This window comes from Halichoerus grypus, chromosome 10 (genome assembly GCF_964656455.1).
Source record: "Halichoerus grypus chromosome 10, mHalGry1.hap1.1, whole genome shotgun sequence".
NCBI lineage: Eukaryota > Metazoa > Chordata > Mammalia > Carnivora > Phocidae > Halichoerus > Halichoerus grypus.
Genome location: NC_135721.1, coordinates 34,366,580 through 34,393,305, shown reverse-complemented (window position 1 = coordinate 34,393,305; position 26,726 = coordinate 34,366,580). Strand labels below are relative to the sequence as shown.

Sequence of the window (26,726 nt, the reverse complement as noted above, 5' to 3'; positions counted from 1 at the left end):
CCTAAGTGTGAAGACATGCTGCTAGAGGGGTCTTTGGAGAGCTCAAAGCTAGGTCTGCTTTCTGGCTCTGTCACTTCCCGTGTGTCCTTGAGCAAGAGAATTCCTTAACCTCTGATGTCATTTCCTTGCTTATAAAACAAGGATAACTGTTACATACTCACAGGGCTGTGGTAGGATTAGATGAGATCCTGCACAAAAGCATGAGGCATGGTGTCTGGCATCACAAGTGCTCAGTAATGGTGGCTATTATTAGCTGATCCCAAGCCCAAGCCCACAGTGTGACAAGACTGGTGACAAATTAATGACACCTTAGCCTGTATTCAAAGTGTGCCGATCGAGACTGTAGCCTATTTTTTTTTAATCTTTTGATTGCATTAACATTCAATACTTACACCCTCAGCAATACTGATGTAATTGGTCTGGGGTGAGAACGCAGCATGGGAATTTTCAAAGCTCCCAGGTACAAAGTTTGAGAACCACTGCACTACACCGCACTATCTGAAGGCACCCAGGAAGCTACATTACAAACGACTGTTGACTTAGCTACTAACACAACACAGCATACTTAATTGGATCCTGGATTTGGGGTGGGGGGTGCTGCAAGTCATTTGGGGGGTAACTGGGTAAATTTTAATATGGACTGAATTAGGTATCAATGGATACCTGGGTGGCACAGTCCATTAAGCATCCAACTCTGGTTTCAGCTCAGGTCACGATCTCAGGAATGTGAGATCAAGCTCCACATCGGGCTCCACGCTCAGTGTGGAGTCTGCTCAAAACTCTCTGCCTCTGCCCCTCCCACTCATACTCTCTAAAAATATAATTCGTTAAAAACAAAGAATATTAGATACTATGTTATTTATGTGCTACTAGTTAGTATGGTTACAAGAACATCTTTATTGTAAAAAAGCATATCCGTGTTTAGGGGTGAAATATTGTGGTTTGCAACTTATTTTCAAAAGGTCATGAAAACTACTCAGGCTACCATAACAAAATACCATAGACTGGGTAGTTTAAACAACACAACTTTATTTCTTACAGTTTGGGAGGCTAAAAGGCTAAGATCAAGATGCTGCCCAATTCTGTTCCTGGTGAGAACACTCTCCTGGCTTGCCAACAGCTTCCCTGTGTCCTCACAATGGTGGAGAGGGAGAACAAGCAAACCTCTGGTGTCTCTTCTTATAAAGGGATTAATCCCATCATGGAGGGTTCCACCCTCACCACCTCATCTAAATCTCATCACCCAAAGGCCCCATCTCCAACACTATCACATTGGGCATTAGGGAGACACAGTTCAGTCCACAGCAAAGTGTATATATAAAGACAAAGCACACACCATAGCAAGTTAACAACCAGCAATGGTAGGGAAAGGGTATACAAGGTTTTATTTTAATTTTTCAAAATAGAGTTGGGAGGACTTTTGAAGCTGCTGGTGACATAAAGCCTGGGAAAAGGTTAGGGTCACATGAGCACTGTCTTCAAGAATGTGAAGTACTATCCCATGGAACATTTTTCTTGTGTCGCTCCAAAGACAGGGCTTGACCCGCTTGACCCACTGGTAGACGATGAGGTGGCACATTTAGTCTCCATGTAAAGAACTTCCTGAAAGACACAGCTGTCCAACAATGGAAATGTTGCTCTCAGAACTCAGATGTTTCTCAGTGGAAGTGTTAATACAGAGCCTAGAGAACCACGTCAGGGAAGCCACGTGCATGGGCCTCTGTAGCAGGACGGAGGCCAGAACCACCAACTTTCCAAATTTAAGGTTATACAGACACATGTGCACCCATAAGCATTACAACGTCTAACAAGTAATCTACAAGTACAGACAGCTTTCCAGCGATTATCTTAAAACAATGTGGAGAAAAGAGTTTTAATAGTTCAGGTGTACGTTTCTGTTCACCTATTGTTTCCCACAGGCAGAATCACACATAAACTCAAAATTCAGGTTATGCTCTAAAGTAGCTCTAATGTATCAATTGCCTTGCAACAAACTGACACTCTAGCAAAACTGCCTGTGTGACCCTACTTCCCACCAAGTCAAGTGGGGTTTGAGCTCACCACCCTCCCTCTCCAGCCAGAGCCCTGGTCTGCCTCCTACCCTAGACCTGGCTTGCTCAAATCCTCTCCTCCTTTCCTTGCTCCCTTTCCAAGTTTCACTGTCAGCAAAGCTCAAACACTATTTCCTCAAGTTGATCCTTCTTTAAAAGCAAAGGATATGGGTTAATAGATCAAGACAAGGAAATGGAAATAGATGGGTTTGTTTTCAGTTGCCAAACCAATCACCTGGAAAGGGCTCATGGTCAAGGCAAAGTGGTTAGTTGTGTGTCAGCCCTACCAAGGAAGACCACACCCTGCTACTTCCACGAGCCAACCCTGAGTAGAAACACTCTTTTCAACTTTCTGATCAGGAAGAAACAATTAGTCCAATATACAAGATTTCCCACCACCACATGTCCAAACACAAACACTCTTTTGTACCAATCTTTATATATTTATTCACACATTTGATAAAAATGTCACAGTTAGAAGTGAAATCATTACAATGACGTGACTGACCCCAAGTACAGAGTCAAGTTGCCAAAAATCAGAACATGAGCAACACACAGCTCATTAACACCTGTGCACTCACACACTCTGCCCACACCCATCCATGCCCCAACAATCACAGGTGCTAAGTTCAGACGTAACCCAGGGAAACTTTCCCTGGCTTCTGTCAAGTCCTGGGGATGAGAAGAAAGAAATGATCAATGAAAAAGAAGTTGGGACCGGTCGACATATCTTTCTGTTCTGCCAGCCACTCAGAGAAGTCAAGACATGAAAAGATGGGTGCAGTTATTTCCTTGGCACAAAACTTAACAGGCAACAAAAATGTCAAGGGCTTTAAGTCAGTCTGAGGTTTAGATCCCCCTTTCAACACAAAAGGGCAGCAAGTAGGGAAAAATCCAGCCATTTAAATTCTAGGGAAAAAAGAGGAGGGAGTATTGAAAACTTGATCCCTATTCTCCTGCCAGATTGCAACATGACCAAAGCAAAATCAGCCAGGCCAAACTGATACCATCTGATTGTGACTTTATCCAAACAGTGTAGTTTGCTTTCATTTTAACTCTGAAGAGAGGAAGAAAAAATTTTCAGAGGAACAAGAGGGTCAGATAAACCACATCCCCATTATATTAGTATCTGGGGGAAGATTACATCTATTTGTTCACACGGCTTGTCTACAGCTCTGAGAGCTCCAAGGGAGTGGCCCAACCCCATTCCTCTGCCTTTAGCCTTCCAAGATGGACAAGTCCTCAGCATCCAGTCAAACCTAAGTGTGAAAAATAATGCCTGAATCCAAATGGTGTTTTCTATACAGTGGGACTATGGAGAAATCCTATTCCATTTCCCAATTCCTACTTGACACAAAGGTTAAAAAAAAAAAAAAACCTAAAGTGTGAATGTTTTGAGAATTGCCATTAACCCTATCAAAACACCGATGACACAGAAAACTACCATCTGAAAATACTAATTTCCCAGTGTTCTTGGTGAATGCGCTAAGGAAGGAGGCGATGATCCAAATTAACATAGTCCATGAATACAGAAGAACTGACCAATGCAAAAGAAACTGCTTTGGGTAGGGCGAGTCAATAGGGTAGTACTGAGAGGCAGAGAAATTTCTTGGTACAAACCTGATGTCCCTAAGATAGAAGCAGGGTGAGGACAAGGCACTTACACTGCCAAACAACAGTTCATGTCCATTCAACACTAGAACTGTTACCAAGAGCACTCCCCATGACCCCTCACTGAAGACTCAACCAGCCAACTGCACTTTCCAGTTGGACCTTCAGAACTGAAGGAAATCCCAAGTGCTGCAGAACCCATGGTGGGAACTGGAATGTTGGCAGAGGAAACCACTCAGAGGAAGCAAAAAGAAGTTGTCCCCTTCTGGTCTGAGGTGAGGTTTGTTCCAGATTAGCTCAGTGAAATACTGAATTTCAAGATGCTTGGCCTGAGAATATGACAACGCCCCCATGGATGCCTCCTTCTTCTGTTTTGATAAAGAGCAATAAGGGCTCTGAATGAAACTGGACACCACTTACTGAGTTATCTTGCCCTGGTGGTTACAGCAGACGCCTTCGAATACATGTCCCTGTTCTGTAGCAGATAAGGGACTGAGACAGGGCTAGAAGCAGCCTGTCCCTTCTTATCCCAAAGCCCTTCAAGCGTACTCGATCCGGGCAGGGCCACAACTACCCTCATTCTTCCGCTCAGAAGATGGGGTGGTAGCCTTGGCTTCACTACCGGTTTCCAGAGGCTTAGACGAGATATAGTCCTTTACTTTGATCTCCATGTTCTTGGCTTTAAGAGTGGCCATGTGCAGCTTCTCCAGGAAATCTGGCATGCCTGGTGGGAGAGGGGGAAATATGGGTAGGCTGAAATACAAACCAACAGTAGGCTCAAAATGAGACGGCCTATTTCTTTCATGGTAGGGAGCCAATTCCTTCTTCTAGAGATCACAGCCTGATTGACAACCTGAGTGATAGCCGCCTCCCAAAATGTATGGGAAGTGAAAACAATCCATGACCTTTGAGATCCTCAGAAAAGGGGTGCCAATCAAGCCAATAAATCCCCAAAGCCTTTTAGGTGATTAAAATCACTTATCAGCAGCATAGCCCAAATATCTGCCAATTTTATTTAGACAAATATCAAACAGAAACACCTAATCTCTCCATTCTCCCTCTGAGGTATCAGAAGCTGCCTACAGAGAAGCAGAAGAAAGCAAATCACATGAGAATGCTTTTTAAAGCAAGGAACTGGAACGAAAAGGTGCAGTTACAGCTGTGATGTGTAGCCTTTGTCAAGACACATGGTGGCCCCCTTTCCCACAATACTATCCTAGAACAACCACATTTTCTACACTAGATTTTACGGCCTCCAACAGGATCTAAAAAGAAAAAACGATTAAGTGCATTAATGTACACAGTCCATATTTAAGGAATTAAGCAAATGTTCTCAAAACTCCCTTCTGGGCACATGTTGCTTTCTGGGATTCCACAATTTTCATCCCTCCAAAGCCCAGCTAGAGGCTTCAATATCTTCGTAATATTCAAGAATGGACTTGCAAGGATGTTTAATTTCCCCAGAAGTGCTCCCATTAGACAAGCACTAATCCTCTTGCTTGCCATTTAGAGCTAGAGAAAAACAAAATGCTCAACCCAGGCTCCAGGCCCTGTATACAAGTGCCCACTCACCACTGGAAACCATCCAGCTAACGCAGTAGCGAGGAAACACAGTCTGGGGATTGTCACTGTATGTCAACAAGTAGTCAAAGCCATTCTGGAAAAGAAAAACAGCAAAAATAATGATACGTGAACTACCCACCATAGCTTCCATATCCAGTACCACAGAATAATCATGATGTGATTCTGGGGCAGACAGTGCCATTTTTTTAAAGAGTTAATACTGAAGACCACATAGGTCGCTATCCACAGAAAGGCCAGCCTGCAAGGTTGACCCTCAGGTGGTATCAGGGAACTTGGCTCCCAGAGTATTCCCAGTCAACAGTGTACTGGTAAGAATGGCTCCCTGTGTCTTCTCTGTTCGTGCAAACATTACAGTTTATGCTGAATACCTGCTTTCTTTCTGGCACATCAGGGATTTTGGTATATGCTATGTAGAGGATCCCTATGTGACCAGCCCTCAATAAAAATCTTGGGTGCTGAGCCTCTAATGGGCTTCTCTGGGCAGAAACATCACAGACATGTTGCTTTTTTTTTTTTTAAGATTTTATTTATTTGACAGAGAGAGAGACAGCGAGAGAGGGAACACAAGCAGGGGGAGAGGGAGAAGCAGGCTTCCTGCTGAGCAGGGAGCCCGATGCGGGGCTCAGGAGGGGCTCGATCCTGAGCCAAAGGCAGACGCTTAACAACTGAGCCACCCAGGCGCCCCTTTGTTGCTCTATTTTTGCTGCTGCAAGAAGAATGTGCTCTGTGTGACCTCTCACAGGAGAAAGAGCAGGAGGAAGCCTACATGTGGATTCCTACAGGCTCTGCCTGTCTCTTCCCTTATGATGCAGCTGTGTATCCTTACTACATGACTAGAACACATCTTAGTCAAGAGTACAACTATATGCTGAGTCCTATGAGTCCTTCTAGCAAATTTTCAAATGTAGGGTGTTCTTGAAAATTCCAACACATACCCTCAAATGTTTAAAGGTCTTAATCTTTACCAAAACAGTATAAACTCTACTACTACTACGACTAATAACAGCAAATATTTATAGAGCACTTAACAGCGAACTGCTTCCAACTTGGGACAATCCTGTAACGTAGGTACTGTTACCTCATTTTACAAAGGAGGAAACTGAGCACAAAGAATAACTTTGCCCAAGGTCACCTACATACTCAATGACAGCCAAGATAAACCCAAGATTCTGACCACAGGGCCTATGCACCCACTCTTTTTGGCTCAGCCCTCTCATTGCCTATTACAGTGAAGGACAAGGAATTAAGGAGATTTCCAGGTGTCTTGATCCTACGAGAGATCTGAACCAATTATGATCCACGGAAAGGGGTAAGAGATAACCACTTTTATGTCTGCACTTTTTAAAGCAGACTGGCCACAACTCCACATGGCAGAACTACAACTTTAAATTCCCATGCTTTTACTCCAAAGTCCATCTTCTTTTTCCCCTGAATGAATTGTTTAATCTTTTATTCATTTACTCAACATGTATTTAAATGTCTGCCTCATGTCTGGCACTGTATGCTAGATACTTAGAGCAAACAAAAATGTGCTAGTCCCTGCCCTCAGGAGCTTTCAACCGATAGAACAGATGCCATAACAGAGATACAGAATCAATACTACGGAAGTAAAGAGAAAGGAGAGGGGCGCCTAGGTGGCTCAGTTGGTTAAGCATCTGCCTTCAGGTCAGGTGATGATCCCAGGGTCCTGGGATTGAGTCCTGCGTTGGGCTCCTTGCTCAAGAGGGGAGCGTGCTTCTCTCTCTGCCTGCCGTTCCCCCCTGCTTGTGCTGACAAATAAATAAAATCGTAAGGAAAAAAAAAAGGAGAGGTAAAACCTGTACAGTGGAAACATTAACACTATCCATCACAAAGGCTGGCTGTAAATGAGTTAATACATATAGAAGATTTTATTCTTCCCATAAAACACTTGGATTGGGAAGTCAAGAGATCTGGGTTCTCAACCACCACTGCTTATATTTTATTTTTTTTTAAAGATTTTATTTACTTATTTGACAGAGAGACAGACACAGCCAGCGAGGGAACACAAGCAGGGGGACTGGGAGAGGGAGAAGCAGGCTTCCCGCCGAGCAAGGAGCCTGATGCAGGGCTCGATCCCAGGACCCTGGGATCATGACCTGAGCCGAAGGCAGATGCTTAACGACTGAGCCACCCAGGCACCCCACTGTTTATATTTTAAAAAAGGAAACCAGGGGCGCCTGGATGGCTCAGTCGTTAAAGTGTCTGCCTTCGGCTCAGGTCATAATCCAGGGTCCTGGGATCAAGCCCCCTGTCGGACTCCCTGCTCCGCGGGAAGCCTGCTTTTCCCTCTCCCACTCCCCCTGCTTGTGTTCCCTCTCTATCAAATAAATAAATAAAATCTTAGATAGATAGACAGGTAGGTAGGTAGGTAGGTAGATAAATAAAGGAAACCAAACAAAACCAATTATTACCCATTGGAAGAAGGAAGGAACAGGGATGTAAGCAAAATCACTCTGAATAGTTATTATTTTACAGATTTGACTTTGGAAGCATAAGTTTTTTTCATAATTTAATAAAGCAAAATTAAATTTAAAAAGCAGTATCTAAAAATCAAAAGTAAAATAGAAAACAAGGAACCTAACTATGAACTGAGTCAGCAGGAAAAAGCACAAAGACAGTACCTATTTCAAGTAACTTTAAAACTCAGTATTTTGGTGGGGGTTGGGTGGCTCAGTCCTTAAGCGTCTGCCTTCGGCTCAGGTCATGATCCCAGGGTCCTGGGATCGAGCCCCACATCGGCCTCCCTGCTCAGCAGAGAGCCTACTTCTCCCTCTCCCACTCCCCCTGCTTGTGTTCCCTCTCTCGCTGTGTCTTTCTCTGTCAAATAAATAAAAACCTTAAAAAAAAAAAAAAAACCACACAGTATTTTGTACACTGCGTACACATCCTAAGGATAAAAAAAAAAATACAAATTTTAAATCACCATCACTGGTGATCTTGGTGGTATTATTCTGAGGCTGGTGTGTGTGTATTTCAGGTTAAAGCCGATGAGTAGTTATGCTCAGGTGATGAGTTGAATTTTCCAGCACAGGAAAAGATGATAGATGTAAGATATAAAATATAAATAAAAACTCTCCAGTCTGAAATATGAATTAAAAATATTAGCACATGCTTAGGATTTATCCTTAAAACAAATAAGCAACATTTATTACTTAGTTCTAGCTTCAGGCCTAAAGACAATGAGCAAGCCAATAGCTATGAGTACTCCTAGAAGCCAAATTCTGGTATTTATTTTTAAAGATTTACTTATCTGAGAGAAAGAAAGAGAGAGAGAGAATCTCAAGTAGACTCCCTGCTGAGCACGGAGCCTGACGCCGGGCTAAATCTCACGACCCTGAGATCATGACCTGAGCCGAAATCAAGAGTCAGACACTTAGCCAAATGAGCCACCCAGGCACCCCTAAAGATTTTATTTTTAAGTGATCTCTACACCCAACATGGTGCTTGAACTTACAACCCCAAGATCAAGAGTCACATGCTCCACCAAATCCTGGTTTAATTTAAATGACATCTTCTTAAAAGGAACCAGGGCTCCCTAAAGAAATGCTAATTTCTAGGTTTACAGCTAAAACTATACTACAAGATGAACCTAGGACATCTTATAACACCAGAAAACAAGAGAGCCCCTGAGGTCAAGTCAAAAGGACAAGCCAGTTAAAAGAAGGCTCCTAATGGCCAATACTGGGGCAATTTGAGTGTCAGTAAGAGTAACTGTAATGGGGCGCCTGGGTGGCTCAGTTGGTTAAGCGACTGCCTTTAGTTCAGGTCATGATCCCAGGGTCCTGGGATCGAGCCCCACATTGGGCTCCCTGCTCCTCCCTCTCCCACTCCCCCTGCTTGTGCTCCCTCTCTCGCTGTCTGTCAATTAAATAAATAAATAAAATCTTTAAAAAAAATAACTGTAATGGATTAGAACTAACCAAACATGTTAAAAACTGATATACCTATAGAAGTCTTCTATTGGTTCTTCTATAGCAAAGACTAATGGTATTTCTTTTTTTTTTTTTTTTTAAAGATTTTATTTATTTATTTGACAGAGAGAGACACAGCGAGAGAGGGAGCACAAGCAGGGGGAGTGGGAGAGAGAAGCAGGCTTCCCGCGGAGCAGGGAGCCCGATGCAGGGCTCGATCCCAGGACCCTGGGATCATGACCTGAGCCGAAGGCAGACGCCCAACGACTGAGCCACCCAGGCGCCCCTAATGGTATTTCTTTAAAACAAAAACAAAACTTAACCTTTGGAGGATCCCTGGTTGAAAGAACCAATTCATTATTTTCAAACTCATAAATAAAGGAAACAAATCAACCATTTCTCTTACTTCCCTTTCCTATGTAAACTAAAGGAAAACAAACAGTTGGTGAGAAAATTCTTCCTTAATGTATTTTAATAAGTGGAAATAAATGAATTACAGAATCAGCATTTTGTTATACCACTAATGAAATAATGGATCTGAGCAATAATAATTTCTAAATTCACAAAGAGACAATCAAACATCACCTGCCTTCTAATAAAGTGGTCTTGCCCAAAACAACCAACCAACCTGAATCTGTTTAAGCCTCAGGTTTTATCAATAACTACCAATACCCAGGAAATACAGGCAGGGGACAGAGGAACATGTTAAATAACACTATAGATACAATGGGGAAACACACAATCATCAAGATCCAGGACAAAGAACCCTGCTTCTTCAACAAATACAATTGCAAAAAAAAAAAAAAAGGGGGGGGGGGAAACTTACTGACTTCAAAAGACTCAAGAGATAGTATGAACAAATTTTAGTGTCTGGGTCATATTTGGGTCCAGATTCTAATAAACCAACTCCAAAAAAATTTCATGGACAATCAGGAAAATTCAAACACTAACTAGATTATTTGATACTAGGGATTATTAGGACACTGAGGTTATGTTTTCAAAAATCTCTTCAAGGGCGCCTGGGTGGCTCAGTTGGTTAAGCGACTGCCTTCGGCTCAGGTCATGATCCTGGAGTCCCTGGATCGAGTCCCGCATCGGGCTCCCTGCTCGGCAGGGAGCCTGCTTCTCCCTATGACCCTCACCCCTCTCATGTGCTCTCTCTCTCTCTCTCATTCTCTCTGTCTCAAATAAATAAATAAAATCTTTAGGGCGCCTGGGTGGCTCAGTTGGTTAAGCGACTGCCTTCGGCTCAGGTCATGATCCTGGAGTCCCGGGATCGAGTCCCACATCGGGCTCCCTGCTCAGCAGGGAGTCTGCTTCTCCCTCTGACCCTCCCCCCTCTCATGAGCTCTCTCTCTCTCAAATAAATAAATAAAATCTTAAAAAAAAAAAATAAATAAATAAATAAATAAATAAATAAATAAAATCTTTAAAAAAAAACAACAACAAAAAAAACAAAAATCTCTTCAAGATAAACACTTAAGTATCTATAGAAGAATTCTTCTATAGTGAAGCTAGAAACTGCTTCAAAATAATCAGGATAGCAGGAAAAGGAACAAGAAAGGATACAGATAAAACAAGTACGGCCATGAGTTGATGACTGTTGGAGCTGGGGATGGATACAGAAGGTTCATTATACTATTCTACTTCATCTTCCATATACATTTCAAATTTTCCCTAATAAAAAGTTAAACAAAACACCATAACTTGGCTCAAGGATCCCATCTGGCAGTCCAAATGCAGCCACCTGGTTTTCAAGTACTCTCTGTACATGGTCAATGTAATTTATCACTCCTCCCTAATCGCAACTGTCCTTTCTAAGTGGTGAGTCTCTGAACATATTCATGGCTCATTCCTGTCTTGATTTTAGGTATATCATGTCCTCTACACATCCTGTTGTCCTCTATCCAGTCTGCCTTTTCCTAAGAATCAACTCAAATCTTACCTTTTTCGTAAGAGCTTGCCACAAATATACTAAAGGAATTTTACAGATAACTCTTACTGTTCCCCCACCTCAGCTGAAAAATTATTTATTTTATCCCTACTTAGATGCAACACACTCTGCTAGGTGCTAAACAATGCTTTAGCTGCTTCATGGTCACAATTTCTAAAGGTAGCAATGCTGGAACTCAATTCAGTTTTGTCAATTGGAAATAAATGGACAAGGTCCAAATTTCAAAAGCAATGTAAAGGAAAAAAGTGAGGCCTAAGTCTGCCTCCCACACTATCTCCAGCCTGACCTAGGCTCCCCTTCCTAAAGGGGACTAGCCATGGAAAGTAACCTTGCTTCTTTTCGATCTTCTAAAGTAAGGACTTTCAAACATTTTTAACTATGACACACTGTAAATAATACTTTTTACACTGCAACCAGTTCTCTCTCTCAGCCTCCTACACACACATTCATACATATTTATCTAACTAAAGTCTCATGAAATATGCTTACACTCAGATGATTTCTTTTTTTTTTTTTTTGTTTTAAAGATTTTATTTATTTATTCATGAGAGACAGAGAGAGAGAGAGAGAGAGGCAGAGGGAGAAGCAGGCTCCCAAGGAGCAGGGAGCCCGATGTGGGACTCGATCCCAGGACCCCGGGATCATGACCTGAGCCGAAGGCAGACGCTCAACCATCTGAGCCACCCAGACGCCCACACTCAGATGATTTCTATTCTATGTATTCTCTCTTTTTAAGCTGATCATAATGCACTAAAATAGTTTTGTCTTCCACTAATGGGGAGCAATTCGAGGTTTGAAAAACACTGCTCTAAAAATACTACACAAGTAAACACACAGATCTCCCTGTTAAGAGTCAAACACCACATTGACTGAAATGAACCACCACTTCTATCATATTTAAAGTCCCACTTCAGGCAGTATAAATAGAACAACTTGTTGAAAACAAAACCATACTAAAGTACACAATTCATACACCATGAAAACAAAAGTAATGGGGAGAAAACAAAGCCTTTAGTTATAAAGTGAAATACAACTAAAAACAGCAACCAGTGGAATATGTAAACTCAACAGATATTTGGCTAAAAAAAAATAAATAAAACACTCCCTAAGTTAAAAAAAATATTCTTCTCAAAGAAAGGTCAACAGAATTTTATTTTTATTTATTTATTTTATTTTTTTAAAGATTTTATTTATTTATTTGACAGAGACAGAGACAGCGAGAGAGGGAACACAAGCGGGCGAGTGGGAGAGGGAGACGCAGGCTTCCCGCTGAGCAGGGAGCCCGATGCGGGGCTCGATCCCAGGACCCTGGAATCATGACCTGAGCCGAAGGCAGACTGAGCCACCCAGGCGCCCCCAACAGAATTTTAAAGAAGGCTGAGAGGATTAGTCTAACCCTCTCATTTTACAGATAAGGATACAAAAGTCCAGAAAGGTTTTAAGTGTTCTGCCCACTGTGGTGAAATTTTGATGGAAAAGGTGCTCCCTTCAGTTCCTAAAGAATGCTGCTAACCACAAGCCAGTCTTCTCCTGTCTCTCCCACGAATGGGAGTCAGTGGGTCATTAGTCTCTGCCCTGGGGGATCTTCCAGGTATATCACCCAATAGCAGTGGTTCCCAAACCAGGAGCATCAGCCTCACCTGGGAACTTCTTAAAAATGAGAATTCTTGGGCCATACCCAAGCACTGTATGTTAACAAGCTCCAGCGGACTGTGATGCATGCCAAGTTTGAGAACCACTGCCCTTCTCAGGTCAGACAAAAGGCATTCCTTGAGAAAATCCCAAAGCCACTACACATCCTCTCTTGGATGATGTAAAACTCACCTCATCAAATGACTTGTGGGGACGGATAACCATCTGGGATTCATACGATCTGACCCTTACAAATTCTGGAGACTCTGGAACACTAGGGTGCTCCACAGCACTGGTAAGGAGAAAAGTTAAGGAAACTCTTAGTAATGTCTACAAATAAGAAAACAGCATGAGAGCTACAGTTAAGAGGAAAATCTAAAAAGCTGGCTCTAATTTTTAAAATAAAACAGAAGAGTCACTAAAATGAATTAATACAAACTAGGTTCTAAAAACAAAGTGAGTTTCCTTGGTGATTCCTGGCTCACTAGGCTTCGTGTTGAAGAAAAGAGCACTTCTTTTTTAAATTATCAACACTAAGGAACTAAAGAAATGGTTTAATGAAAAGCGTACATAGATCCCTTCAATCTTCCTAGACTGTGGTCACCAGTCACAGCCCACTCATGTTCTAGCTGGGATGGATGGGGTCTTAGCATCACTCATAACAGCACTGAGAACATGCAAACTCCCACCAGACATATATGAAGGACACAGTTAAAGGAACTCAGCAGGAGCCACAGGTAACCACACATACCGTGACACCAACACCATCACATTGTTTTCCTGATCCACGCTATACCGTCGAACATAAACATAATCCCGGGAGTACATCGGATACTAAAGAAAAGGATAGGCAGAATTAGTGTTATGCCCCACGTAGATGTGATAAAAGTAAAAACAGTAGTAAAAATACTCACAGGAAAATGGGTTACCCAGTGAAGAACCTCAGAACCACTAACCACATCCCTCTCAATCACTTCCAGCTTGATTACCAGGGCATCCCACTTTTTTCTATATTCTGTATCCAGCTGCAGAAAGAGAAAAGATATGAAGACCCAGGTAATCCGAAACAAAGTTGCAGAAGGCTTCTCCAGATGCTTGGACCTGACCCAAGGACCTTACTCTGAAACAGTAACCTGACCTAAAAGTGGCAAAGTGTGAAAGACAGGGCTGTGTTTACTAGAGATAAGTCTTTTAAAATCCTTTCTTATAGGCCAATAGCATTACCTTGAAAGTTAATATTAAAAAAAAAAAAAGGGCGCCTGGATGGCTCAGTCGTTAAGCGTCTGCCTTTGGCTCAGGTCATGATCCCAGAGTCCTGGGATCAAGCCCCCCGTCAGACTCTCTGCTCCGCGGGAAGCCTGCTTCTCCCTCTCCCACTCCCCCTGCTTGTGTTCCCTCTCTCACTGTCTCTCTCTGTCAAATAAATAAATAAAATCTTAAAATAAGACAAAGCAAAGGAAAACGTAAGAAAAAAAACACTGTGATAGACATGTCTCAGGAAAATGCAATAGGTAGTGATATAAACGTGTAAGGGCAAAACAATTTTTTAAAGTTTTAAACAGACAAAAATACCCAAAGTATGAGCAGACACCTCACACAAAGAAATGCAAGTAACATATTTTTTAATTTCTAGCATGACTAGTAAGTAGGGAATTTCAAAATAAGACGTATCATATACATCCAAACCAACCAAATGAATTGGTAAAATTCAGTGCTTGGGGGGAAGTGTGCACTTGCGTATTACTAGTGGGTGTTACAATCATCAATTAGTTCCAGAAAGCCTGACAAAACAGTGAAATATCCAGGAAGGAAAATAATTTTTTTTATAGAACTCTGGGTGATCCCATCTCCCCTTTTCATATGTTTCCCAAGGAAGAAAGCAGTCTTCGAAGAGATACTCTTCATCTTTACTAAATAAATACCTTCACTATGGAAATGTTCCAGATTCCTAAATCCTGACTGGATCTGTATTGAAGAGGAAAATGCTACAAAGGACGTCATTGGGTCAACAGATAAAAACCAGAATACAAGCAGATGATTACATAAGAGCTGCATCCATGTTAAATTTATAGACTTTGATAATGACACCATGGTTAAGAGATTATGTCTAATTTTAGGAAATACACATTGAAGGATTCTGGAATAAAGGGCCACATATGTAACTTGCCTTCAAAATTATTTAGGAAAAAATAACTATAAAACCTTATAAAATATACTAAAAGCACTCAAATACATTCCTCTATTTAATCTTCCCAACAGCCCTGTGAGAGGACAGAATTGGTCTCATCCCCACTGGACAAAGAATGGTAAGCCCAATGTTTACCCAGATGCTATCTGACATGAGATGAAGGGTACAGAGATAGATGGATGTACTGAAACCATGTCTTCTGAGTCAAAGAAATTATTCATGTGGACAGTAGTTGAGTGGATTTCTAGGCTTAGAAGCTCCAAATCTGAGAAGAAAAATTTACTCACCTGAACATTGAAGAACTGCCGAGGTGTCACATCTGTGTAGGTTCCAAAAACTAGAATGACAAGAAGAACAAGAGATGTCTGCCACACCCTCATCACTCACCTTATTCCTATCGCTTAACTGCATTTCAATTATAGAGTACTGACAGATCTTAAAGGCAGATTCAGAAACTAGACGTCATATGGGGCAGCAAAGTAAGACAAAGACAACCTACAGCAAAGTATAGTAATGAAGACACTGAGATGCTTGTCATCTGGAAGAAAAACAAAAAACAGGAAACCATGGCAAATTTTCTGAGCAACAACCAGAACAGTTTAGAGAGTATGAAGAACACAAGTCCTGCAAATCTGGGCAATCACAGAAAACACCTGCAAGGCAGCCAAGCTGGGCTCACCTCTGTACTGGTAAAGGTGGGTGCCTGTAATAGGGCGCCGCCAGAGCTTAAAGTGTTTCTTATCCATCACCATTTCCCATGGCTGTTCTTTGCCCCCTGAATCTTCATTTCCTTCTCTCTGTGATTTTGGTTCTGGAGGGTGGCATTCAACTCCAGAGCGCTGAAACGTATGTGACATTTCCTCCAACCGTTTCATTTCATCAACGGATCTGCAAAAGGAGAAAAATAAAAGGAATGGTGCAGGTGGTTGTAGTCAATCCTTGTTCATACAATGACTTGTATAAGAATGGTGTGGGTTGGGGTGCCTGTGTGGCTCAGTCGATTAAGTGTCTGCCTTCAGTTCAGGTCATGATCTCAGGGTTCTGGGATATAGCCTGCCATCGGGCTCCCTGCTCAATGGGGAGCCTGCTTCTCCCTCTCCCTCTCCCACTCCCCCTGCTTGTGCGTGTGAGCTCTCTCTCAAATAAAGAAATAAAATCTTAAAAAAAAAAAAAAAAGAGTGGTGTGGGTTTAAAACAGTATAAAGTGTAGTGAAAACTCGAGTTCCTGAGTTTGAATCCCAGTCCAACATTCATTAACTAAAACACTACTTAGTCCCTATTCTTAATCTGTAAAATGAGGATAATAATAAGACCCACCTCAAGGGTTGATTATAAAACTTAAACAATTACATATTTTCCCTCTTTTAAAAATGTAATTCACATTCCATAAGAATCATCCTTTTATAGTTTACAATTCAATGTTTTTTCGTATACTCACAAGGTTGTGTAACCATCACCACTAATTCCAGAACACTTTCATCATCCCCCCAAAAAACCTGTACCCATCAGCAGTCACTCCCTAGTCCTGCCTCCCCATAACCTCTGACAACCACTAATCTATTTTCCGTCTCTATGAAGTTGCCTATTTTGGACAATTCATATAAAGAGAATCATACAATATATAGTCTCTAGTATCTGGCTTTTTTCACTCAGCATATTTTCAAGGTTGATTCATGGTATACTTTTTCCCCTCTTTTCCTGGCTGAATATTTCACTGAATGGATATATCACATTTTGTTTATCCATTCATCAGGTGATGGGCATTTAGGTTGTTTCTACTTTTTGGCTATTATGAATAATAATGCTATAAACATTTGTGTATAAGTTTTTCTGTAGACACAGGTTTTCAGTTCTCTTGAGTAGGTTCCCAAGAGTGGATCTGCTGGGTCATAGCAACTCTATGTTTAACCTTTTGAGGAAGTGCCAAATTATTTTCCAAAGCAGTTGCACCATTTTATAGTCATGACAACAATATATTAGGGTTCCAACTGCTTCACATCCTTGCCCACACTTGTTATTAGACAATAACTATCTTCCGGATTCTAGCAATTCTAGTGGGTGTGAGAAGTATATTTCATTGTGGTCTTTGATTTGTATTTCCCCAGTGACTAATGATGCTGAGCATATTTTCAAGTGCTTATTGGCCACCTGTGTATCTTCTTTGGAGAAATACCTACTGAAATCTTTGCCTATTTTTAAATTGGGTTGTCTTTTTATTGTTGAATCGTAAAGAGTTTTTATATACTCTGAATAATAGTCCCTTACCAGATAGGATTTAAAAATATTTTCTCCCATTCTGTGGGTTGTCTTTTCACTTTTTTGATAGTGACCCTTGATGAACAAGTCTTTAATTTTGATGAAGTCCAATTCATCTACTTTTTTGATTACTTACGTTTCTGTGTTACAGCTAAGAAACCCATCACTTCCTAATCCAAAGTCATAAGGACTTACATCTGTTATTTTCTTCTAAGAATTTTAGTATTAGAAAAGAGTTTTAGTATTAGTTTACAGTTTGATCCATTTTGAGTTAATTTTTGTGTATGGTGTGAGGTAGAGGGTCTAAACTCATTATTTTGCATGTGCATCTCCAGTTGTCCCAGTGCCATCTGAAGACTATTGTTTCCCCATTGAATTGTCTTGGCACTTTTGTTGAAAATCAATTGGCCATAAGTTTAAGGGTTTATTTCTAAACTCTCAATTTTATTCCAACAATTTATAGATCTATCCTTATGCCAGTACCGTATCATCTGAACTACTATAGCTTGCTATTAAGTTTTCAAATCAGGAAGAGTGAGTCCTCCAGCTTTGTCCTTTTTCAAGACTGATTTGACCATTCTGGGTCTTTTTCATTTCCATCTAAGTATCAGGATCAGCTTGTCAATTGGCACAAAATAGTGTGCTAAGATTCTGATAGGGATTGTGTTGAATTTACAGATCAGTATGACTAGTATTGCCATCTTTACAATATTAAGTCTTCCAATCATGAACACAGATCTTCCATTTATGTGTTTTAAAATTTCTTGCAATGATATTTTGTAGTTTTTAGCAAAAACATGGAGTACAATGTTGAAAAGAAGTGGTGAGAGCAGACATCTTTGTCTTATTCCTGATCTCAGGGGAAAAGCTTTCAGTTTTTCATCACTAAACTATGTTAGCTGTGTTTTTTGTAGGTGCCCTGTATCAAATTGAGGAAGTTCCGTTCTATTCCTAGTTGTTGAATGCTTTTTATTTTCTTTTATCATGAAAGGAGGTTGGACTGTCAAATGCTTTTCTGCATATACTGAGATGACTGTGTGGTTTTTGTCCTTTATTCTATTAAGGTATTGTATTAAACTGATTTTTATATGAACTAACCTTGCTTTCCTGAAATAAATCCCACTGTTCCTATTCCTTTTTATATATTACTGGATTCCATTTGTTAGTATTTTGTTCAGAACTGCCTAAAGCTTTAAAACATTCAAGATATTTATTATTATTAAACATTCCATATATTTTTTGTGCTGTTTTATACCTTTTAGGGACGTATACATATAAAGACAAAGGAATACAATACAACTAACTGGGATAGATAATCTGGGGGACAGAGGAGATTTCAACTGGGCAAAGGTAGAGAGGAGGCTTTACCTATATTTTATGTCTTAAATATAACTATTTGGGGGTCCTTGGGTGGCTCAGTCGGTTAAGCAACCAACTCTTGGTTTGACTGAGATCATTATCTCAGCATCCTGAGATGGAGCCTTGCATAGGGCTCTGCACTGAGCAGGGAGTCTGCTTGGGATTCTTTGTCCCAGTCTCTCCCTCCCCCTCTGCTGCATGTGCGCTCTCTCTCCTTTTAAAATCAATAAATAAACTCTTTAAAAAATATATAACTGCATTTGTAACATTCACGTTAAAGTCTTTTTATATATCTGAAACATTAAGTTGTTTTTTTTTTTTTTTCTAAAGAGAGTGCACGAGGGGGTGGGCAGAGGGAGAGGGAGAGAGAATCTTAACCTTACCCACATGGAGCCTGGTGAAGATTCTCTCTCCCTCTGCCCACCCCCTCACACACACGAGTGCTCTCATTCCCTCTTTCAAATAAATAAAATCTTAAAAACAAACAAAAAAAACATGGCTTGTATTTTCCCCTTAACCTTTAAATAGCAGTTAGGAAACAAAGATTGCTGGCTATCACATACAACTCCTGCTATTCAAGACTGAAGAAGACACTACTAATATACTGTCTGAAATGCCCACTCCTCTTCAACCTTCAAAAATACGTAAGGTTCAAGGTTAACTTCCAGGCAGAGTTGACCATATACATTTACTTTTATTCCGTACAGACACATATCACATTATATTATAATTAATCCATCTTTGTATCTGCCTCCTTTACTAAACTATGAATTCCCTAATGTCCCAGAATCAGTCTCTTTCACATCTGTATTTCCAGCTCCTAGCAAGTAAGTACCTGGTAAACATCAGGCACTCAAATGTTTACTGAATAAATTGAGTAAATATGAAAGTAGGCCCCAATAATTCAAGTTCTTATTGAAAGATTACATTAATACATTACTTTAAAAGCCAAAAATTCAAAGTCATACTGGTAACCCAAGATTAAAAGTTTAGAGCAACCCAAAGTAATGGTGACTATAAAGATCTGTGTTCCAGTACTGACTCTGCCAACTGGCTGTGTGATCTTTTTTTTTTTTTTTAATTTTATTTATTTGACAGAGAGAGAGACAGCAAGAGAGGGAACACAAGCAGGGGCAGTGGGAGAGGGAGAAGCAGGCTTCCCGCGGAGCAGGGAGCTCAATGCGGGGCTCGATCCCAAGATCCTGGGATCATGACCTGAGCCGAAGGCAGACGCTTATCGAATGAGCCACCCAGGCGCCCCACTGGCTGTGTGATCTTATGCAAGTCATTCTACCTGTAAAGCCCTCACTTTTTCCACCTATAGTTAGGACATTATTTCTTGAAGGTTTCTATTAGCTCTAAAATTCCATTTCTCTGAATTTTAAACTTTGGACTTTGATGAAAATATTTATACAGGGGACATTTTGTTGTTTTGACTGCCCAAAATCTTGTCATATTGAGGAGAATCCCAAAATAGGTGGGATACAGCCCCCTCTCAAGCCCTAGCAGTTAGAGCACAGCACCTAATTTAAGTGGGGTTAATTAGACACTTCTGGTAGAGGGTATGAATCTTGAGGAAATAATACAAGGCACAGGATCTTTTGGAGATTATTCTCAGTGATTTTGAAGGAGTTGAGTGACCAGCAGTGCAACCAATCTAGGGAAAACAAAACCAGCAACACTGCCCTGAGGAGATTATCCCTACAGCAGGTCTTGGCTGTTCTCTTGGCCAACCTGTATTCTGGCCTTCTTGTCAATGCCCTGAGTGACCTAACACCTTTAATTAATCCCTTTGATTAATGCCTTTCGGCTTAAGTCAACCAATAACAGCTTCATTTGCAACGAAGAACCCTAGCCAATACAATTTATACTGATGTTCTGATGAAAAAAGTTTAACCATTTTTTAATTTGAATTAAAAATTGCAAAACAGGATTCACTGCTACCACTGCAAACGCATATAGAAATAGGGAAGGAACTTTACAATACACAATAGGATCTTTCATGAGAAAGCAAAAGGAAAACCACAGCTAGACTTGCTTAGAGAACAATTCAGGCATCACATGGCACCAATTATGACACTTTTCAGGACTAGTAAGTCATTCTTCAATAAAAATTAAGCACCACCCTTGAATGTCATTCTTATCACATAATGAAGAAGGGCAGAAATGCCTTATTAAAACTACATCAGAGGGGCGCCTCGGTGGCTCAGTCGTTAAGTGCCTGCCTTCAGCTCAGGTCATGATCCCAGGGTCCTGGGATCGGGCCCCACATCAGGCTCCCTGATCAGTGGGAAGCCTTCTTCTCCCTCTCCCAGTCCCCCTGCTTGTGTTCCCTCGCTCGCTTTGTCTCTGTCAAATAAATAAATAAAATATTTTAAAAATAAATAAAATTACATCGGGGACTCATAAAATTACATAGTAATAAGATTTTAAGAAAATTAAACTATATGACTTATGCAGTATTTTTTTAAATTTTTTTTATTTTTTAAGATTTTATTTATTTGTGAGAGAATGAGAGACAGCATGAGAGGGAGGAGGGTCAGAGGGAGAAGCAGACTCCCTGCTGAGCAGGGAGCCCGATGTGGGACTCGATCCCGGGACTCCAGGATCATGACCTGAGCCAAAGGCAGTCGCTTAACCAACTGAGCCACCCAGGCGCCCTATATGCAGTATTTTTAATGGTCTGCTAAGGTGGTACAAAGCTTCAGACCCACTGCTTAATCAACCTCTCCTATATAATTAAAGGTCACTACATGGCCTTGATTAAAATTATGAGACTAAGTCCCCAGAGGGGGAGAAAAATGTCTTGTGAAGAATGACATTCATTCTTGAAATAACACAATTTAAATGCTGACCCAAGACTGCATCATGAAATGCAAATGATTCTTGTCCCCAGATTCAACAACCTCTGAAGGGTCTCAACTTCTAAATGCTGACATAACAGACATAATTAGCACACAGGTGCCCGAAGTGGGCATGTATGTGGAAGAAGGAAAATCTCTCACCATACATCTCTTTGGCCTGCTGCGCCAAATCTTGTTTGGACAGGGTGGGTGTCTAAACCTTGTTATCTGAGACTTAAATAATAAGAAAGGACAAAAGAGATTATTCCCAAATAGTAACAGCGGATTAGTAAGAGGATCAAGAAAAGACACCCAATGCTTCCCTTTCTCCAAAACTAGTCATTTCAATATGTGAGAAAGGCTGGACTTAAAGGTATGGAAGCCGAAGGCATAAAACTATTAAAACAGAGTAATAAGTATAACCAGTTTTGGCTCATGTAGGAAGGAGGTCCTGACGTTAGTATATAGAGTTTGATATAAAGGTCCAAAATGATTCAAATGAAGCCATCCCTGTAATCAGTAATTTCAGCAAGACAACTGCCTCATTTCACATAATCCCTTCCTTAAATTCCAAATCACTGTCAAAGTTAGGGACTTTCAAGTATAACTGTCATGAGACATAAGGAATACAACACATCAGGGCGCCTGGGTGGCTCAGTCGTTAAGCGTCTGCCTTCAGCTCAGGTCATGGTCCCAGGGTCCTGGGGTCAAGCCCTGTATCAGGCTCTCTGCTTGGTGAGCCTGCTTCTCCCTCTCCCTCTGCTGCTCCCCCTGCTTGTGCGCGCTCTCTCTCTGTGTCAAATAAATAAATAAAATCTTAAAAAAAAAAAAAGAAATACAAGACATCAGCTAGTTCATTGCAATTCTGGGCCAACTGGTTAATGGTAAAATAATGAAGACAATGTAAAAAATTCACGTCAGGTTTTATGTAGTTCTGATGATCTAAGGATATGTCAGTAAAAAAATCTTTGACAGTGGCAAAAAAGAAAAAGGATTTTTTTGTTGATCATTTATTTATAACATACTGAAAAGTTAAAATTGTTGTAAATGCCCTGACAGACAAAAATGGGAAACAACAATTTTCTTTATGAAATTTACTGGCACTTATTTACTCAAATTTCTGGAGCAATGGACTGTAACTTTTTTAAAAAGAGGAGGGGCTAATGGAACATTTTCCCCTAGCCTTTCATATTTCTTAACTTCCTTCCTCTTTTTGTTCCTGTAACTTTTTTTTTAAGATTTTATTTATTGGGGCGCCTGCCTTCGGCTCAGGTCATGATCCAAGGGTCCTGGGATCAAACCCCGCATCGGGCTCCCTGCTCGGCAGGAAGCCTGCTTCTCCCTCTCCCACTCCCCCGCCTGTGTTCCCTCTTCGCTGCGTCTGTCAAATGAATAAATAAAATCTTTAAAAAATAAAAAAAGATTTTATTCATTTGTCAGAGAGAGAGCACACGTACGAGCATGCACAAGCAGGGGGAGCGGAAGACAGAGGGAGCAGACTCCCCTCTGAGCAAGGAGCCCCATGTGGGACTCAATTCCAGGACTGTGGGATCATGACCTGAGCCGAAGGCAGACGCTTAACCAACTGAGCAACCCAGGCGCCCCTCCTGTAATTTTTTAATGTTCCAAAACAATAAAAAATTACTATTGTATTTTTCCATAAGATCTGCCTTGGGCTCAAAGGACGAGTGATTCTGTACCAAAAATAGTGACTGAAAGTTATTCTGTTTGACTTAAGTGAAACCAATTGGGTAAGAATCCTAGACCAACCATTAAAAGACCTGATTTCTACACCTGTCCCCCATCAATCAAAGTCACTTTGTACAAATTACTTCTTTTCTCAAATTTTCTTGCTGTTGCTAGATAAATGAGATTCTATTTGTGAAGATGTTCTTAAGCACAAGAGAATTGAAAGTAAGGTTATTCCTTTTCATTCTGAATAGTACTCAAATAACATAAGAAAAAACACATACCACATTAAAGCACACATTCAAAGAGAGTACTAGGACAAGACAGTACAGAAACAGCACAGAAAAACCAAATGCTGTGATTTAGTGGCCATGGTACAATCATGCTCTTCTTCCATTATACAATGGAAAAAAAAAAATGCACTTGTCCTGAGGCACATTTAATTGTGCTCCATTATGGAAGCCACCCAAAATCCTTTCACTAGAACAAAATCTATGTTCTAAACTAGGGGCCCCTGGGTGGCTCAGTCAGTTGAGTGCCTTTGGCTCGGGTCGTGGTCCTGGGGTCTTGGGATCGAGCCCCACGTTGGGCTCCCTGCTCAGCAGGAAGCCTGCTTCTCACTCTGCCCCTCCCCCTGCCCGTGCTCGCTCTCTCTCTCAAAATAAAAATCTTAAAAAAAAAAAAAAAGATATTCTAAACTAGCTATGACAACCTCAGCAATGGCTCTTTTTTTTTTTTTTTAAGATTTTATTTATTTATTTGACACAGAGAGAAAGACAGCGATAGAGGGAACACAGCAGGGGTAGTGGAGAGGGAGAAACAGGCTCGTGGCTGAGCAGGGAGCCCGATGCAGGGCTCGATCATGACCTGGGCCAAAGGCAGACGCTTAACGACTGAGCTACCTAGGAGCCCCAGCAATGGCTCCTTTAAAATAAACTGAATACCTAAGCAAAGAAAATTAACCTGAATCCGAAATATTTTATTCAATAAAAGACAAAATATTAGAAACATGAGAAACCTCCAGAACCACTTTACAATCAAGATACAGTTAATAGCATATTTGTCGCCCTAGAAGGTAACAAGCATTTTTTTAAAATCCGCAAAATGGACACCATCCAATTTTAAGTATATGACTGAATTCAGGCTTGAACTGGAAAATGAAGTGTAAATGAAAGCCTTTGCTAAATAACAACTCTGGAGGATCAAAAAGGCACCTTATGTGTTCTGCCTGACCTTAATCTGAGTTTATGATATTCCCAAGTGGGTTAACAGAGAGCAATACCTTTTCAGGAGTTGGATTTGAATAAAAAATGTTTGAACTGCCCCTAGGTTTCAGAGACAGCCCAAAAAGATAAGAGAGGGAAATAGAATGAATATGGGGCCTGGTGATCAACTGGTCTCTTTCTGCCACAATGGGTAGTAACTACTGACTCAAATGTTTACCACATTCATTTTTTATCTCGTTTTTTTTTTCTAGCTCCTGCTAACGGCAGACCTACTAAACAGAGGCTCCAGGATATACTATCCATAAAAACACATGAAGTAAGCCAAAGAATGTCATCTACCACCTAGGCCCCCAACACTATTCAATTCCCACCCAAAAACATCTTCCCTCTCTTTTGCACCAGGTAGGCCTTTTCTGGTCTTTCTCCCCTCCTGGGAATTTTCCTCTCAAATTTGACTACTGTGGAACACGGCTATTTCATCACCAAAAACAGAATGAAAATTCAAACAGTTAATTGATAATTTAATTTAAAAGTTTTCCTCCCATAAATATTCTCACACCTGAACCTGTTTCATTAGACCAATGGACAAGTTGCAAAATACTAACAAATTAGGCAAACTCCCTATCATGCTTTATTATATTAACATTTTTGTGAATAATATTGTTATAGTTTTAAATTTATATCCTCAAGGTGGACGTTTAGTGACTACTAATTTTCTATTTACTTATATACTAATAATATCTACTAATGCAAGAATCAGAAAACCAGTCTAGGACCAACCACCTATTTTTGTAAAGTTTTATTAGGAAACACAAATTTAGGAGGAAGGGAGAGCAGTTTAGGAACATCGGTTAAAAGGAAAGAGAGACATCGTAAAGTGAGAGCTAAATCAAATCAGAGCTAAATCATGACATTACTTGAAAACTGTAAGGGCTCAGATTTAAAACCACAGATTAACAAATTCAATCAGTGGTACTGCATTTTTTCACACAGAAGTTTTGATGATGATGACAGCGTGATTTCAGAGCCTAATGAAACAGTATTTCCTAAGTTCTAGCTAAAGCAGCAAAAATCTGACCTAATTTTTGCAGGTTAAAATGTCTGAGCCCCTGGTTTATCTGAGGAAGACAAAAATCCCTTCCAGCCACAAGAGTCACGATAACAAAAGAGCTCTCCCGGCATTTCTCACGAAATCCCATGAGGAATGAAGTAATTTCGTAATTGCATAACCATACCCCTAGGTCAAATTTAAAACCTATTTTGAGTTTGCACCTTTCTGGATGAGTTAGAGATTACGTGAACAATGGGTTACCTTCAATATCTAATGTATTTTTTACAACGTTATTTCTTCAGTGTCACGCTCCCTATTCAAAGTCTTCCCTCCTACGCTAACCTATACTTCGTTATTTCTAACCCGACAAGTGAAATTAACAGAGAGACAATAAAAACGTGATTTGCGAAAACAGGATCAAGTTACTGCAACGCCACTTCAAGTACCACCGGGTGAACGCGAGACACTGAGCCAGAAGGCAGGCCCCAGGGTTCGACGTGCCAACCTCCCAACCTGACCGGCCCCCACCCCAGCGAACACAAACGACTTCGCCGCACCGCTCACCTCTGCAGCTCCTCCTCCTGGATCCTCTCCTCGTCCCACACGAACACGCCAGCGAGCGCCGCCATCAAGGCAGAGGCATGGCCAGGGCGGCCTCGCAGCCGGCGCCAGAGGCGTCCGAGGAGGACGCGGCGCGAGCTCTCCGAGTAGAGGCGGCCGTACAGCTGCGCGATCTGCTGCGCGCGCCGCACACGCAGGCCCGTCACGAAGCGACACTGATTGGCCAGCAGGGCGAGCAGGCCCCCGCCCCGCGCCCCCGCGCGCCCCGCCGCCGCCGCGCCCGCCAGCCAGGAGGCCAGGGCCGGCGGCCTCCGCAGGAACATGCCGTCTGCGAGCGCTCCGCCCAGACTCCCCCTTACTCACCCCCGCCCCCGCCGCGCGCCCGGAGGCGAACTAGGCCTCCCTCACAGGGCAAAAGGAACGAGCCCGGGAAGGCGCTGCGGCCTGATGCCTAGTGCTCCTAACTGGCCGACCCCGAACTCGTCTCACGATCTAACAGGCTTTTCATCTCTCTCTGCAGCAACCGCTGAGGAAGAGTCCCCTTTGCGGAGAGAGTCGGTCATGGCACAGCAGCGGGGGTGGCCCCGCAACCGCTGCCAAGAGGCGTTCGTAGGCTAGGGCCGCGAACCCGACGGACCGACGCCGGTCAGCCCCGTTGGCCCCCTGCCTCCTTGGCGTCCTCAACCCGGCTCCAGGGCTCGTGGTGTAGAGCGCCTGGGAAGCAGCGAGGTGGGCGGCTCAGTCGCGGCAGCAGGTGAGGTCCCAAGCGTTCCGCGTCCGCCACATGCG

General features: G+C 41.7%; 1 protein-coding gene across 1 annotated transcript; it reads right to left on the bottom strand.

Moving 5' to 3' along the window:
- Positions 1 to 1,009: 1,009 nt before the first annotated feature.
- Positions 1,010 to 26,711, bottom strand: STARD7 (StAR related lipid transfer domain containing 7). The gene is made up of 8 exons (XM_036074879.2): positions 25,941 to 26,711; positions 15,632 to 15,840; positions 15,240 to 15,289; positions 13,679 to 13,789; positions 13,516 to 13,598; positions 12,957 to 13,056; positions 5,235 to 5,319; positions 1,010 to 4,386 (listed from the first exon to the last, which is right to left on the bottom strand). Exons 1-8 carry the CDS (start codon positions 26,258 to 26,260, stop codon positions 4,202 to 4,204), a joined length of 1,143 nt encoding a protein of 380 aa, XP_035930772.1. The 5' UTR covers positions 26,261 to 26,711; the 3' UTR covers positions 1,010 to 4,201.
- Positions 26,712 to 26,726: the final 15 nt, after the last annotated feature.